Here is a 15,986-nt window from a genome sequence, read left to right as displayed (position 1 = left end):
GTAATTTTCCCCATGTGAGACGTGTATACGAGCCAGTTTCCCTTAGAAAGCCTTCCCCTTCAGGCATCCCTTCCCTTGTACCCTTAGGCAGGTAGCCCTCGTATGCTTTGCCATAATCAACTAAACCAAACCATCAATTAAAGCAGAAACGGGTGGTCGGTGCATTAGGTATATGAAATTAAATTTCATTGTTTGGTTTTAAGCAAAAATACGTATATAGCATTTTCCATCTTATTTCCTTTTTTTCGGAGGGGAGATTTTAAAGGATTTTTTTTAAACTATATGATCTTCGCTGAAAGATAAACAAGGAAACAGAATTCTGTTACTTGCGGTCAAGAAAGCATGTGATCTACTTCTCTGTTTAATTGTTCAGTGACGGATTTTGGCTACCATTTGGCTTCGAAAACGGAATCTAGTAATAACCTCTCAACATTTTCTTAAAAAGAGGAGAGAAAAACAAAGTCATTAAATTTTTCGCGAAGGAAGATCATTTTCAGCCCTTTGCCGCACACTTGATACTACTTCTGAGAAAAACTACTTCGGAAATGATGCCCCAGATAAAAAAGGAGGTAAAAAAAGTGTCTTTTCTTCGTACGTTTTTTGTTAGCGAACTTGTAATAATATGATAAAATTTCGTTTACATTTATTGAAAATTTATTTCTATTTTTTTTTAAAGAGAAATAGCAGACATACAATAAGTGATGAAGAAATCTAAACAGTGTGATATATGGAATCCTTAACATTGAGTTCATGATTTGATTAATAAAATTATTAAGAATTAAGGTATTGTTTTGCTGCTACTTGGGTACGCAATTGCAACACAAACTGAAGAGACATTTTGTAGAGTCATTACGATATTTTGGAAACAGGTATCATGAAAAATATGATACATCCCCAGGACTCGAATCACGGACCTCTCGAATACGCGCCGAGCGTGCTGTCCATTACACTACAAAGGCGAAAGAAATAATTTATATATACCCCTTTATACCCTTTTAAAGGGCGACTGGGGACTAGGAGACGGAATCCCCGAATCGTGGTGGTGCAGAATCATCTTCCACCACCCTTTTTAGTTCGGGCGCCACTGAGGAGATAATAGGTTATTTTCAAGCAGTAGATGTGAAAAATGAGTAACGCCCTCGCCATGACTCGAACCTCGGATCTCTCGAATACGCGCCGAGCGTGCTGGTCATTACACTATGAAGGTATGCTAAGAAGATTTTAGTTTTTGTGCAGTTACAAATGTAGGCCTAAAAAAAGTAATTATTACGATCTGACTGCGTAATCAATCAGACACCTGGAAATATTCCATCCCAACTATGGAAATATTGATTTCAGAATTCACTTAACGAACCTAGCAAAATGCTGTAGGAGAACAAAGCAGAGAAAACTTCAAATTAATGGGAGTTTCTCTAAAATTGGGAGTAATCAGACATAAATTGTAGTTAAGAAACTTCAGTATTTAAATGTCACTTTCGTTTTGATCGTTTTGATTGAAAACGAAAGTGAAAGTGTTTTAATTGAAATTTGCATAAAATGTCTGGATTGGATATGTGACGAAGAATAAAGAGGAGAGGAAAGCGTAAAATTCAATTTTAAAGCCTAGTAATTTATCGTAATTTTGACGCATGCAAATGACACATTTAATTTTTGACTAATCAGAGACAAATTACTTGCAACTCGCTGAACACGATATCTCAAACTGGTGGCCCGCGGACCACATTCGAAGCAATTTTGCGCGGCCCGCTAATACATTTCGGTTAAGTATTTGTTACAAAGATTTCAGGAATTTAATTATTTTGCATCCTCTTCATTATTATTAAAAACTGGCGAGAATAATGCACCAAAAAATCTATACATTTTTCTAATTAATTTATATTGCGAAGCAAAATATTATTCAGAGATCTGAAGACAGATTTGCTTTTCACGAGTGAATATTAATGAGAGAGAAACCCTTTTGACCGATGAATACGTTCTGGCCGGAAGTGGTAAGTTGAAGTTAAGAATTTGACAGGAAAGGAACTTAAAATTTAACTGTTAATAAAATTAACATAATCCTTACAATATAATAGAAAGCGTATTCGAGAGGTACAGGGTTCGAGTGCTCATTTTTCACTTTACCCGCTTCAAAAAACAATAATGACTCTACAAAGTCACAAAAAACTATTCTTGTCTGTATATATACGGCCTTGCCGGTCAAAGGGTTTTAATGTTGAGTCTGGTTCCTGATGAATTGGATAGCTGCAATCCGCGATGACGATAATTTCTAGAAATTTTTCTCCAGTGTGCGGACATTATATAGTGAAATTTTATATTTATATATAAAATTTATAATTATTTACATACAAGCATATGTATATTTTAATTTACGTTTCAAAGAAAAATTTAACCAGTAAGATAAAGATAAAAAGTTGTCATTATTTATTCTCAAGTTTTATCTCATTGGGAAAGTTTTCTCTGAAAAACCTAGAAACTTTTCAGAATTTATTTGAAATTTAAATTAAAGTAAGTCATTTAAGAATTAATTAAACATGTTATATTTGTTTTGAAGGAATGTCAACCTGAAAATTCAATATTTAATTGGCAATATGTCTGAATTACAAAGTATAACCTATAAAAATGTCTTGCAGGTATACCAAACTTTTCAACCAGCTCAACAACAGTTTTTACACCAAAACAAAGGATGTCCAGTGTGCAGACAATTTAAATATGAATTAATAGAAATGGATATTAACTTAAGAGTATGCCACACATGTCCTCAAAAATCTCATCCTGAACAGTTAATCCTTCCCAGCTTACATTCATCTTATTCATGTTGTATTTTAGATTTTCTTCATATATTCTTATTATATTACAATTTAATTACCCTGCTTTGCATTCCATCTCGATTAGAGCTGTTATGTACACTCTCCCAGCTCCGAAATGCTTACATATCCGGACGTTAATATTCGCCATTCCACATCTCGTGATCATGCCTTACTCCTGATTTGTCTTTGCTAGTGTAACGTGTGATTACTCTCTGCACTTACCAAGTTGCTGGGACTAAGGTCTATATTTTACTAAGTTCATTTATAAGTCTTTTCAAGTGGAAAGTTCTCTGAGATTTGGTATGTGCGGTAACCCCACCTGGGATTAAATGAGGTGCCGGAAAAAGAAAAAAATACTTTAGCTAACGCCAGCAAAGACAAAAGTATCAAACTATTTGCCCAAATTTCTCAAAAGTGTCATGAGAAAGAGGTGTTTCCTTAATTTTAATGCCAAGATATCTTTGGTACTTTATACCTGGATTTATATGCTATTAATTCATCGCTTTACTTCTTGGAAATATTTCAAGATGCACGTATACATACTTTCTTAAAAAAGTTATAAGGTATTTTCTTTCTCCTTTTCGCTTGCCTTAGTGATGTTGTAGAGTTCCCTCAGTAATTCTAAGTTAATGTTGGAAGTGAAGAATCTTAAGAACTGATAAGCGAATAATCGCTCAAGTTCGGATGACAAGAAACAAGATAGAAGGGTAACTAACCCTTTATCATTTCAATAAGATTTAACAAAACTCCGCCTCGGAGTGTACAAACAAAGGCGACACTTGGGCTTGAACTTAAGAGACTAAGAATTAAACTAAAACTAAGATTAACTAAAGAAATATAGCCGAAGCTATCAAGAATCAAATCGAGTTGGCCTCTTAAATTATTTGACTACGAAGCTTAGCAAGGGCCTGAGTACGGCCGAGCGTAATAACATCTTTGAGAGAGAGAGTGGCCAAAAAGGCAGACGCGCGTAAATCAGAAACTCTGATTCTCTCTGACTCTGTAAGTAACTTCGTGGTTTAAATACCGCTCCTCCTCATTAAATATTCAGCAAGATTCCAAAACTACGTTCTGGCCGGAAGTGGTAAGTTGAAGTTAAGAATTTGACAGGAAAGGAACTTAAAATTTAACTGTTAATAAAATTAACATAATCCTTACAATGTAATCGAAAGCGTATTCGAGAGGTTCAGGGTTCGAGTGCTCATTTTTCACCTTACCCGCTTCAAAAAACAATAATGACTCTACAAAGTCACAAAAAACTATTCTTGTTTGTATATATACGGCCTTGCCGGTCAAAGGGTTTTAATGTTGAGTCTGGTTCCTGATGAATTGGATAGCTGCATAGAAGTTTCCTGATTTTCCCACGTGTTGCGTAGCATAGTATAGTTTCTTCAAAAAAATCTCCATTAAGTCATTCTTTTCCTTTAAGGCAAGTAATCATCATATGCTTTGCCATACTTAGTTACCGAACGTACCAAATGTATCCCAGCTACAGTAAATTTGGATTTAATTGTGTATATGTATCTTAATAGTTCTGAATATTGCTTAAACTTTATCAGATGGATACGTTAAGGGGGCTCACACACTTTAAACCCCTTATGATCTTCGAATATGTGACCTGTTGCAAGAATTGCGCTATTTTATTTATTTTAAAAGCAATTACTTACAACTTTTTACAGCTGATTGCATAATGTAGCTGCTTTGGAAACTAGTAACCAGAAAATTTGTGTTGCCACAAATATTTTTGTAATTTAATCCGCTTTGCGACAAAATTTCGTCATATTCCCACCTTGCGCGCATGATATTTTAAATGGCTAAAGGTACATACTTGAAATGTGTTGGAACTCTTTATATGAGCATTCTTTTTAAACTGAACCAAAAATCTGATGAATATTTTAATATTAAAAAAATTTATGCACGAAATCATTACAGATTTTTTTAATAATATACATTTTATAAACTCCACTCCAAATAAAATAAAAATTTAACATGAAATTTTTAGAATTTTTGGTTCACAGTAGTTTCTAAAAGTTATAAAAGCTATATATTAAGTATGGAATTAAATTATGCAACAGAATGTTTTAAACTATGCGCGCAAGGTGGAAACATGACGAATAATTTTGTCACAAAGCGGATTAAATTATAAAAATATTTATGGCAACGCAAACTTTCTGATTACTATTTCAGAAAGCAGCTATATTATGTAGTCAGCTGTAAAAAATTGGAAGTAATTTCTGTTAAAATAAATAAGTCATCCCAATTCTTGCAACAGTCACAAATTCGAAGATCTTATAGGTGTTAAGGTGTATGAGTCCCCTTAAATAAACTAATGTAAGGATAATTGTATGAAACGATTATCAACTATTATTTTATGTGGCATATAAAGGGTTGCATATTTGTCCAAGTTTCATTAATAAACATTTTTTTGGTTTGGTTTAGAAGATGGTCAGCACCGTCTGAAAATATCTGTCATAAAGGGAGGAGTTATTCACATTAATTACATGAATTATGATAGTGTTTAAAAACAGGTTCCTTACAAGATCACTCTTTCTTGCGATTTTTTTTTCTTTTGTTACTAATGAACACGTTCTATTCATTTTCACATACTAATGTATAAATGTCACGTATGAACTTATGATAGACTTACTGCATGAATAAGTGTACTAGAGATTTCCCACATTTAGCTGAGGCGAATGCAAAATGTGAAACACTGAAGAAAGACGACAGGTCATGACCGTTATTGGCTACGCAAAATTCCCTGGATGACCTCGAAAAAACTCCCATGGGGACCATCCTAAAATCTTATCCTGTAAATTTTTTGACTTGCAGTACCACACGTTCAAGATCACCATTCCCGTGAAATCGAGTGAAGAGAAAAAAGACTGGAATTCAGAACCGTTTATTCTACTTCTCAGTATTCTGAATTTGAATGTTAAACGAGCTTTAAGATCTAAACTTTTTTAGTTACTATGCAGTGTGACTAGATCTAAGTGTCAAACTTGGGGACTTCTCGCTCAGGCATGAAGATGAACACAACAGGGAAAGCATGTAAAAGACTCTTTTTATTAGTCACAACTCTTTAAGGGGTGTTGAAACCCCAAAATCTTCAAAAAATTGTGATTTCGGATTTTTATATTTTCAAATTCTCTGTACTTTTATCTTTCTAAAAATACCCTTCTTTAATTTCTATGAAAATTAAAACTGTAAAAAAATCTAGTTTCAGTTTGTCTTCTACTGCTTTATCAATGAGGATTTTTACATAAAAACGCGTTTTTCTCCAAACGTGATTTTTTTATACTCGATGTACCTTTTCTCAGGAACTACTGCTCACAGGTATCTAAACTTTTTACGGCTTATTTATTAGGTTTCCTAATATTTACTGAAATGAGCTTTTTGTAATAAACTTAGAAAAAAAAATTTTTTTTAATTTTTTTGTGTGAGAAAAGTGCTAAATTTTACTATCCTAACAAAATATTCTGTAATTTACTCTAAAATTCAAAATGTTTCAAAACCTCATTTCAGTATAATCAGATAGGTATACTTTAATTAAGAAAAAATTTCAAGCTTGTATCTACATCACATTTTGAGAAAAAGTACATCGAAAATGGCCAATTTAACACTGTCGGTATAGGGGTTTCTGATACCCCTTAACACAAAGGCACGGACTTCGTGCTTACAATAGCAGCGACTGTTTGCGTTGAGAACTTAAAGGTAATTTAGCAATAAATTTTAAACGGTAAGCAGGCTGACTCAGAAACCTACACAGGCGATAGACTAACTAAACTGCTAGAATGCGTAGCCGCTACTAAGATTAACAGCTAGAGGACAAAATAGCAAACGTGCGCTACAATAGCGAAATCACGCTCTGTCTAACCTCGTTTCCACCCGTTTAAATACTCTCATTCATCAATTTAATTTGCATCCTGGCGAGAGAATCCGAGAGGAAAATAAGAGAATTCAGAAAAGATACCAAAATTAAACTAACTGGTTAGTAAACCAAGGGGAACCCTACAATATGAACTGTAATATGACGAATCTTCAGAATCTTTAAAAGATATTGCTACAAATTATTTTATCTTGTTCTAATAATAGAGCAGTCCAGTAACGGGAGGATTGCTTTTAAAATTTATGGTTTGAGTACTTTAAATTAATCCTTAAAACAAGTTTATGAAATAGAACATAATTTAAAAAATAATCGGAAATCACTGCTGGAGTTAGCAGCACTTTAAAACAAAGCAAGCAGTTCTCGAGTTCGGTCATTACAGAATCGAATAACTAATATATAGTGAAAAGGGCTCCTAACCAGTATAATGGTTAGCGTCGCTGACTGTGGTGCTGAAGGGCCCGGGTTCGAGTCCCGGAGAAGGCATGTATGTTTGTAAATGTATAGTATCCGCGCGGTATGGGGCACCCTAAATATGCGGCGAGCCGGAAGTCTTTTCGAGAGGTTGGAGGTAGGGGAAGAGAACGGTCATCAAATTGGGGGCGGAACTGAGCTAATTCGCACTGTCACCTGTAAGGTGCTCAAGGTACGACAAACTTGTTGCAAACGACAGGCGTAAACTTGTGCTCCTTGCGGAGAGAAATTTCGTGGTCTTGGGCAGAATATAGGTCAGATAAGTGAGCAGTAGCAACAACAACAATGATAGTGAAATATCAGATGGTCGAACGCCTCTCTTCCTTCTCTTTCTGAAAATCTGAACAAAACTATCACGGATGACGAAATGTGTCTTCAGTTACGGACTTGGAAGTCGGCACAAGTGATTTTAAAAGCTGTTTTAAACTAATCTATTTATTATGTGCTCTGCCATTAGGCATTACACAAAAGCGAGGGATGCCTCGAGGAGGTCGGTCTTTTGAAGGAACACTGTCCCGCATGCATCCTACACATGGAGGGAAAACTACTAAAACGCCCACGAAGCCAGTCCGTTCACCAGGGCTCGAACCCCGCACAGTGCTACCAGTGCTCAGCCGCTTGGCTTCTGGTGGACCTTGTACGAACTTATGACACAGAATTAATTCTCAGTGACTTCAGAAAACATCCTTTTAGTGTTTCTCACTGCATACCTCTCATTAATAAAATCTGGCAGCAAGTGACTGAATTCGGCTTGCAAATGACTTTTAGTTAATATTAACCTCACTATACTCCTTGATGAGGCATATCAAGACTGCGAATCCACCAACATACACCAACATACATGTTTACGCTTCATTCGTCATTTAGCACAGTCATTATTCATTGTGAACTCCTCTTAAATTTTTTTATAAAAAACTGAATACTTTGATCTCTTAAATAAATTTAGCATTTTTTAAACTATCATTCGACACTCTTTAATTGCACGAAAACATTGATTCTTAATGATAGAGTTATCTCTTTTTATCTTATTAATGATTATAAATATCTTTGTTTTACTTTATTTTCTTCCCCAAAACTACTTTTTACTATCAACTTGTGAAAACTTCTAGGTGAATTTGTTTATATTTTTAAAGAAAATTTTCTGCAACTTGAATCGCTTAGGAGACGAATAATAATAATAATTAAGACCGATAATTGAGTTCTTAAGCATTCATCGCAAATACTGACGATGTAATTATTTATTTTAAAAATTTACGTTAAAATTTCCCAGTAATGGATTAAGGAATCGTTATACCAGCTACCACCAGCATAGACTGAATAAGACGTTGAACGTATCAGAAAATAAATAAGCTGTAATCTGGATGCAAATACTGCATAAAAATAAAAATGTGCGAGAGATGTCTTCTGCTTAAAGCACAAAAATAATCTTCATCCTCACAAGTGGTACCTACTCTTACGGTAGGTAAATGGAATTTTTAACCATATTTTATTATCTCTAATTATTTTAACTGAAAATTATATACATACCAACTCTATTACTCGGCTCCGTAAGCTTAGTTTTTTTATTCTTATATGTTGGTAAATTGTGCATATTTTGCTTTCAAAATGACTGAATTATGTTGTTCTTATCTTCCGGTTCAGGTTTTTATGCCTTTAGTTAAGTTGTATTGCAATAGCTGTAGAATTATCAACAATTTAAAAGTGCGGCTAAGCCTAATTTTTTACCATAGCAGCCATATTTGTTTACATTTGAAACTTAGAAGAATAGTAAATTATGTCAGTTTCTGCAACTTAAGTGTCTTGTTGTCGAATGGGACGAAATGTAAACTTTCAGTTTTGTGCACAGAAAAATTTGCCGTCTCACCTGCTGGCCGATTGTAAAAATTGTTTTAACTGTATTTGGTGTTTTATATTTTTGTATATTTTTCAATTTTTAATGAAGGTATTTGGGGGTTTTATGTATTTTTACCTTGCCGCGAAGTGAGAACTGACGAATTGAATGAGAAATATATCTCTAATGAAATTCCAGGAAATAAGTATAAAAGAAATGCAGAAAAAACTAATATTCGGTACAAAGTCATGTTGTGTCCACATCAGATATTTCATATTACATACTCGAAAACAGAAGTAAACTTCTTTCATCAGTATCATTTGATGTTCGCCCTAACGTTTGATGAATTTTCTACTTCTGTGTGTATACTAACTTAAAAGTATACACTCAAGTCTTTTATTTTTAAATTTTGTAAAATGCATTATTTGTCTGGAGTAGTACAACCATTTTGGTTTTGTGCCAATAAAACGAATTAACTAACCTGGTCTGTATATACAGACGGACACAGGTAGGCAGGCTAAAATTGGTAAAATTATATAAATAAACTTACAATCCTGGGCAATTGCTAATATTACTTAATATAATTATTTACTATATTAAATTAAAACAAAGTAGGCGAAGTACGACGGAAATTTGAAAAAGTAAAAGTTAATGGAATCTATTGTATTAGCTTGGACTAAGATGTAAAGTAATTTGGGAAATAAATACAAAAAGGGGAAAGTAGTATTATCATTGTCAGACTCAAAACTTTTCAGAACTAGAAAGAGTCCGTCAGCAATTGATTGTTTTTCTGGCAAAACTAGTTACGTTTCTGGCCGTTTCAAACTCCGCTAATTTGAAAAGGGTAATTAATTTGAAATGTTGACGGAAACTTCCTCCTCTTCAAACTATTTTGAATCTGACAATGAAAGTACTATTGTTCTTATTAGTATTCGTGTATTTTATGTTTTTTTTTTTTTTTTTTTTTTTTCTAAATTACTTTACTATCTCAGTACACGACACCAACCACCGATCCAAATCTAAATTCAGAACTAAATTCCTAATTAATATTATAAACCCCAAATAGTAAAGCGAAGATTGCTCATTTATGTCCTTCAGTAAGAGTAGAAGAACACAATTCTTCGTCCAATTTATTACAAGAGTTAAAAATTTGAAAGTGCAGGAAGTAAGCAGGTGTACAGTATACAAGAACTTCAAGAAAAGATCAGATGAGTAACACCATTTGTGGACACGCTGTACATTATCATAATTTTTGAACCAGCAACGAATTTTAATTTGGTCCGCACGTAATACAGAGGCTGTTCGCACATTTTTTAGACGATTTCGGTAAGCGGTAATAAAAAATCGTTTGCTGCAAAAGAAGTAATTGCAATTGTACTATGTTTTTAAAAGTCAAATCCATCTGTGCCATCCATCTGTGAGACTCCATCAGAACAAAGCTAGCAGTCACACATCAAAATCCACTGTAAATTTCCTAAAAGAAATGGAACAAAAATCTGGTATCAAGGCCATTCCCTTCACTGATATCCCTACTAAATCTCCCGATGTGTCACCTATGGATTTTTGTGCTTCCGGACTTTTAAAAACTGCATTATCCAAACGGTGTCCTAAAACTCTAACAGGACTCTGGAAAGCTGTTCGGGAGGAATGGGATAGAATACCTCTTCTGCCACTTCAAAAGACATTATTATCCTGTAAATTGCAGTGTCGAAAGATAGTTCAGAATAAGGGATGTCAAATAGAACGTTTAAAACAGGAGAATTTTATGTAATTTAGTTTTGTGAATACAATATACATCGTCTAAACAATGTGTGAACAGCCTCTGTATATATTGCTCTGTATTCGTATTTGAATACTGCACTTGTTTCTGAAGGCCTAATATTTAGAATTTAGAGCAAGTTCCAATTTAGCAATTAAATCATTTGACGAACTGTAGATTTGGAACGTATTCCTGTGTGAATTTATTCAGGTTTTACCTGCTATTATTCAACTACTCGCAGATACCTAAGAGAAAGATTAATTTTAACTTTGAAAGTATTCTGAATTTATGAATCTACGAAGAAGCCAAAGCAAACAAGAATAATGAACAGAGAACTCCAGAATTCCAATTTTTAATTAGCTGAACTGAAATTCGCTTGAAGCACGGTTTCTTAAACTGTGGGTCGCGACCCGCGGGACCTGCAGCAGGGGGTCGCCAAACATTTTAATAGTTTTCATATTTCTTTAACTTATTATAATAATTTTACAATTACTAAATATTTTTACACAAGGTATATGAAAATAGATAAAGATAAGACAATACAGACAAAAAAAAAAAAAAAAAAAAAAAAAAACCGGTTCGACGCATTTTGTTTATAATATAAACGATCATTTTCCTTGCTTTGCACGTGACGCTGTCTTTTCGTCTGTTACTTATTTAAAATTTTCACATTGTTCTATGTCTTAAAATTAGAAATTAAAGTTAGTGACCTAAAACTGCAATAGTATATTATAGTGCAAGTAAAAAAATTGACAGTTTCACTCACGCGTGTGTCGGATTTGCGCAATACTTATGGGGTCCCACAAAATTTTTTGTAAATATTATGGAGTCTCGAGGGTGGCGAAAAACTCTCAGTGATAAAAAAGGGTCGCGACTGAAAAAAGTTTAAGAAATCCTGGAAGCATGCAGCACAAGAGTGCAAGATACGACATTCTATCTTTAGAAGGTTATATCTCTGGAAGATTTTTTTAAGAAAGGCAGTTCTTAATTGGTGTGCTAACCCTTTCTAATACTGAACCTAACTCTGAATTTACATATTGGAGCATTTTGAAATTTGGCATATTTATTATAAGCGATAAAAACGCCAAACGTTGTTTACGCACTTTGTTACAATTATATGAAAGTACGAACAATGACTTTTTTCCACTCCTATACGATGAAAAAAAAAGGGAAAGAAAAATAGGTTGCTATAAATTTAGAAGTTCCCCAAGTGAATTATTCTAGGCACAAACTAAAAAAAAAAAAAAAAAAAAATGCGCCAAAATAAATTTTTAAATTGCTTTGAAAATTTCGCAACAAATTTCACAAAATTTAATATTCAGGCATAATTTGAATCGTAGAATCGACGTATGGAGGAAAAAAACTGTAATTTCAGAAAACGTCCGATTTTGTGTCAAAATGCCTATATATTAGAATAATGCAATACATAAATCTAATAGATATCCTAAGTCGCGCTTTCGAGGCATGAAAAATGCAAGTTGAATTTCGACAATCGGCCCAGTAGAATGGGAGATACAGAACTATCCCATTTGTTTTCCCTCCCCCCCCCGCCAGTATATACTGTTTTCGTAGGTTCTAGGAGATTCTGCTATTTTGAAGTGCCTCACTCTAGAAAAGAATTTCAATTAGAAACTGTTAAAATACAAGATATAAGAACTTTGTGTAAATTTAATATATATGAATTCAAGGCTAAGAATTATTCACGATAACTCATCTGAAGAATTTTACAAGGAAAAAAGGGTAATTGGTTCCGAAAATTTATTATCGTCATTTTTGGCCCCAATGGGACATTTGTCCCGAATGGGATTATAATTCGAAAACGGCATTTTGCGTCGAAACACTTAAATACAGTGTATCACTTTTCAAACGGTTGTCACCAAATATTAGAGCTGTGTATTATATTTAAAGAAATTAAATAATGAAGAATCTGTATAAATGTATGTATATTTCTCGCATTGTGATGAAGTGACGGTACCTAGAGCCATTCAATTTTGAATAACGTAGTCCCCCACCCGAACATGATCACCTCGCAGCCCGAATTTTGAATTTCGAATTTATTTTATTATCTATTTCATGTTTTGTAAAACTTTAACAAAATTTTTACTAACAAACTCAACGATATCAAAGCGACCAGCGACAACACTGTACGGAAAGAAATATTTATATATGTACGGAAAAGACTGAAATGTATGTCAGCTCTTAAAGCTGCATCGGTAATTCTAAACCTTATAAGGTATTTCTCCCGCCTTCTCAGCGAGCCTTCGTGGTGTAGTGGTCTGCACGCTCAGCGCGCAATTGGTAGGTCCGCGGTTCGATTCCCGGCGAAGGCGTTGCTAGTTTTTCATCTTGCCTGCTTCCAAAATTACCTAATGTCTCTACTGTGGCGCTCGAACTAAAAGGTTGTTGGATGAGGATTCTCCTCACCCAGGATTTGGCGATGGGGGTCCCCTAAAAAGCCCAGTCGCCCTTTAAAAGGGGGAATATATAAGGTATTTCTCCCGCCTTCTTAGCTTACCTTCGTGGTGTAGTGGTCTGCACGACGCTCAGCGCGTAATTCAGAGTTCCACGATTTGATTCCAGGCGAAGGAGTTACTAATTTTTCATCTTGCCTGCTTCCAAAAATACCTAATATCTCTACAACCTATATTGTAATGCTGCTTTAAAAATTTGTGTGATTTTATTGTTGAAATGTATATGGCGTCAGGGCCAGGAAAATTATGCTTAATAATAAAGCTGAAAAGACAAAAAATGGGGGGTTCAGTCTTTTCTCAATTCCTCTTATCAACGTTCAAGTTTCTTACTAAGCTAGCTTTACAAAACATTTTTTTGTCTTTCTATTATTAAATTTTTGCGCGTTTACACTATTTATTATCACGTTCTTGGCGCTTACGTCACATAAAATTCGATTCAACGGCAAAATAACAAAATATTTAGAAACTGCATATCTTAAAAATTTGAGATAGATAATCTCGCGCGGTGGAGAGTAAAAAATATTTCTTTCCGAATAGAGTGGCACTGCTTGCTTTGAAATCGTTGAGTTTTGTTAATCAAAAATCCGTTAAAGGTTTACAAAATATGAAATAGATAATACAACAAAATCTAAATTCAAAATTCGAGCTTCCATGTGTCCGTGTTAGTATTTAGCGGAGCAATCTGAAAAGTTATGCAACACATTTAAGTGTTTCTACGAAAAACGCCGTTTCAAGACTAATATTCCATTCGGGACTAACATCACTTTTGGGCTAATAACATCATGTTCACTGACTACCTCTGTCATAAGTAATGAAACGGTTAAACTGGAACGAGTTCAGCCAGAGTTCTCGGCAAATGTCTTGCCGATTTCATTTAAAAAAAAAAAAAGGAGCAACAATCAGAAATGAATTACAAATAGTTACATTAATAACAAAGAGAGGAAGATGGATTTCATCTACATATCAAATAATACATTAGTATGTATCGTTACCATTTTATTTGAGTTGTTATTAATATTTCTTGTTGAAAATTGGAAATAAATTTCCTCGTTCAAATGTCTGAAACCATTATTTTGAATGTTGCTCTTTTCATTACTGCCTATTTTATATCTCCAATCATTTTAAATGCAGTCTGCCTTTTAATATCTTAAACTTTGTTTAAAAATTTCGCCGTGCTTCCTCTAATGTAGCTCACTCATTTATAAACTTACATTCTCATCTGAAGTGTAAATTTGCACATTATTATTGTAAAGCAATGCAAATTCAGTTATTATACGCACCCCTTCCTGTTATTTTCCTTAGTCGATGAAATCACATCCTTTGTTTAGAAAGAGCCTGTGGGCTGAAACATGATGTCAATATTCTCTTCATACTTTATAAGAAGGACGTTCAAGCGTAACTTGCGGCTGGGAGATTAATCCTTGAAGCTACCTTTACGGTATGGGCAGGCTACTTTCGGTATTGATATGCTTGGTGATACTTTTTACAAGGTATGATACATATTTTATATGTTAAGTAGTGTTTATCGTTTTATTACATTTTTATAAATGTCCATTTTGTTGCACATATTTTATTTTTTCAATTTTATTTAAAATTAAGGTGTTTTCTAAAATGTAATAGTAATCTCAAAGGAGTATTAATTGCTACCAGTTAGCCAAGGTGTATTAACTCTTATCATTCATTCTAACTGCTAGTTTTTATTGGATATAATCAGTATTCAAAATGAAGAATGGTTATAACCAGTCGTCTTCTCGCTTTCATTCATTCGCTTAAAATGAAAGTACATTTTCGCGCTAATTTTACGTTCTAGTAGTTCTTTTTAAAATAAATCAAAATGTATTTATTTTGCATAATATGTAGCCATTAAATGCTGATTTGTAGCCAGAGCCACAAGGAGTAGAAATATCTCAGTATTGTTAACTCGTCTAGTTGCGATTGTAAAAAGATTTTTTTTTTATTCCAAGTAATATTTCCGAGAAATTTTTTTACTAAAATGCCACTGAAACGTATTTGTGTTTTTCGCTATTTAAAATTTGTTTCGCCATATTTTCAACATTTTTTTGGTCCTTATGAATCTTTCATTCGTTTGGGTTTTGGATCAATTTATATTACATGCTTTAATGCTTGCGCATCTTTACTATTAAATTGTGAAGAATCTGTATGCATGTAGGTGTGATTGTTCCTCACATTGTGCGAAAAAAAAAGGTGGCACCTAGAGCCAGCAAATTTCCTCTACCCGAATATACGCACCTCAAGACGGAATTTTGAATTTCGAATTTGTTTTTTTATTTACTGTTTTACTTACTTGTACGAAGTAACTCTTTTTCTTCAAAAAAAATTATAAAACTGCTTTAAAATTAATTCTGAAGAGAATTTTTCGTGGCGTACGTACGTATCTCGCATAACTCAAAAACGAGTAGCCTCAGAACGTTGAAATTTTGTACATAGGACTGCTATAACATGTAGATGTGCACCTCGTATTTTGGTTGCAATCGGCTGCACCGAACATATATAAATATATTTATATATATATATCCACTCTATTACCCGGCTCAGTGATCTCAGTTTCTTTACTCTTAGATGTTTGTAAATTGTACATTTTTTTCTTTAAAAATGATTGAATTATATTGTTTTTATCTTCCGGTTAAGGATTTTATGCCTTTAGTATAGGGTTGGAGGGAAAGTTCTGTCGTATTTTAAAGAAAATATTTGAATTCATTTATAAAAATATGTGTTTAATATTAATCAATTATATATGCTC

General features: G+C 33.7%; 1 protein-coding gene across 1 annotated transcript in view; it reads left to right on the top strand.

Annotated features, from left to right (window-relative positions):
• LOC118192775 (uncharacterized) overlaps positions 1-15,986 on the top strand; it is a 153,607-nt gene that overhangs the window by 124,359 nt on the left and 13,262 nt on the right. Inside the window, exon 2 of the mRNA XM_085827452.1 lies at positions 14,528-14,715. Coding sequence (XP_085683578.1) covers positions 14,666-14,715 — 50 coding nt within the window. The 5' untranslated portion in view covers positions 14,528-14,665. The remainder of the gene's footprint in view (positions 1-14,527; positions 14,716-15,986) is intronic.

The sequence above is a fragment of the Stegodyphus dumicola genome, chromosome 12 (genome assembly GCF_044657685.1).
Source record: "Stegodyphus dumicola isolate Sdum_Otavi_A_Nest chromosome 12, ASM4465768v1".
In the NCBI taxonomy this organism is placed as follows: Eukaryota; Metazoa; Arthropoda; class Arachnida; order Araneae; family Eresidae; genus Stegodyphus; species Stegodyphus dumicola.
Note: the sequence above shows the minus strand (reverse complement) of the source record. Positions and strands in the feature narration are given on the sequence as shown.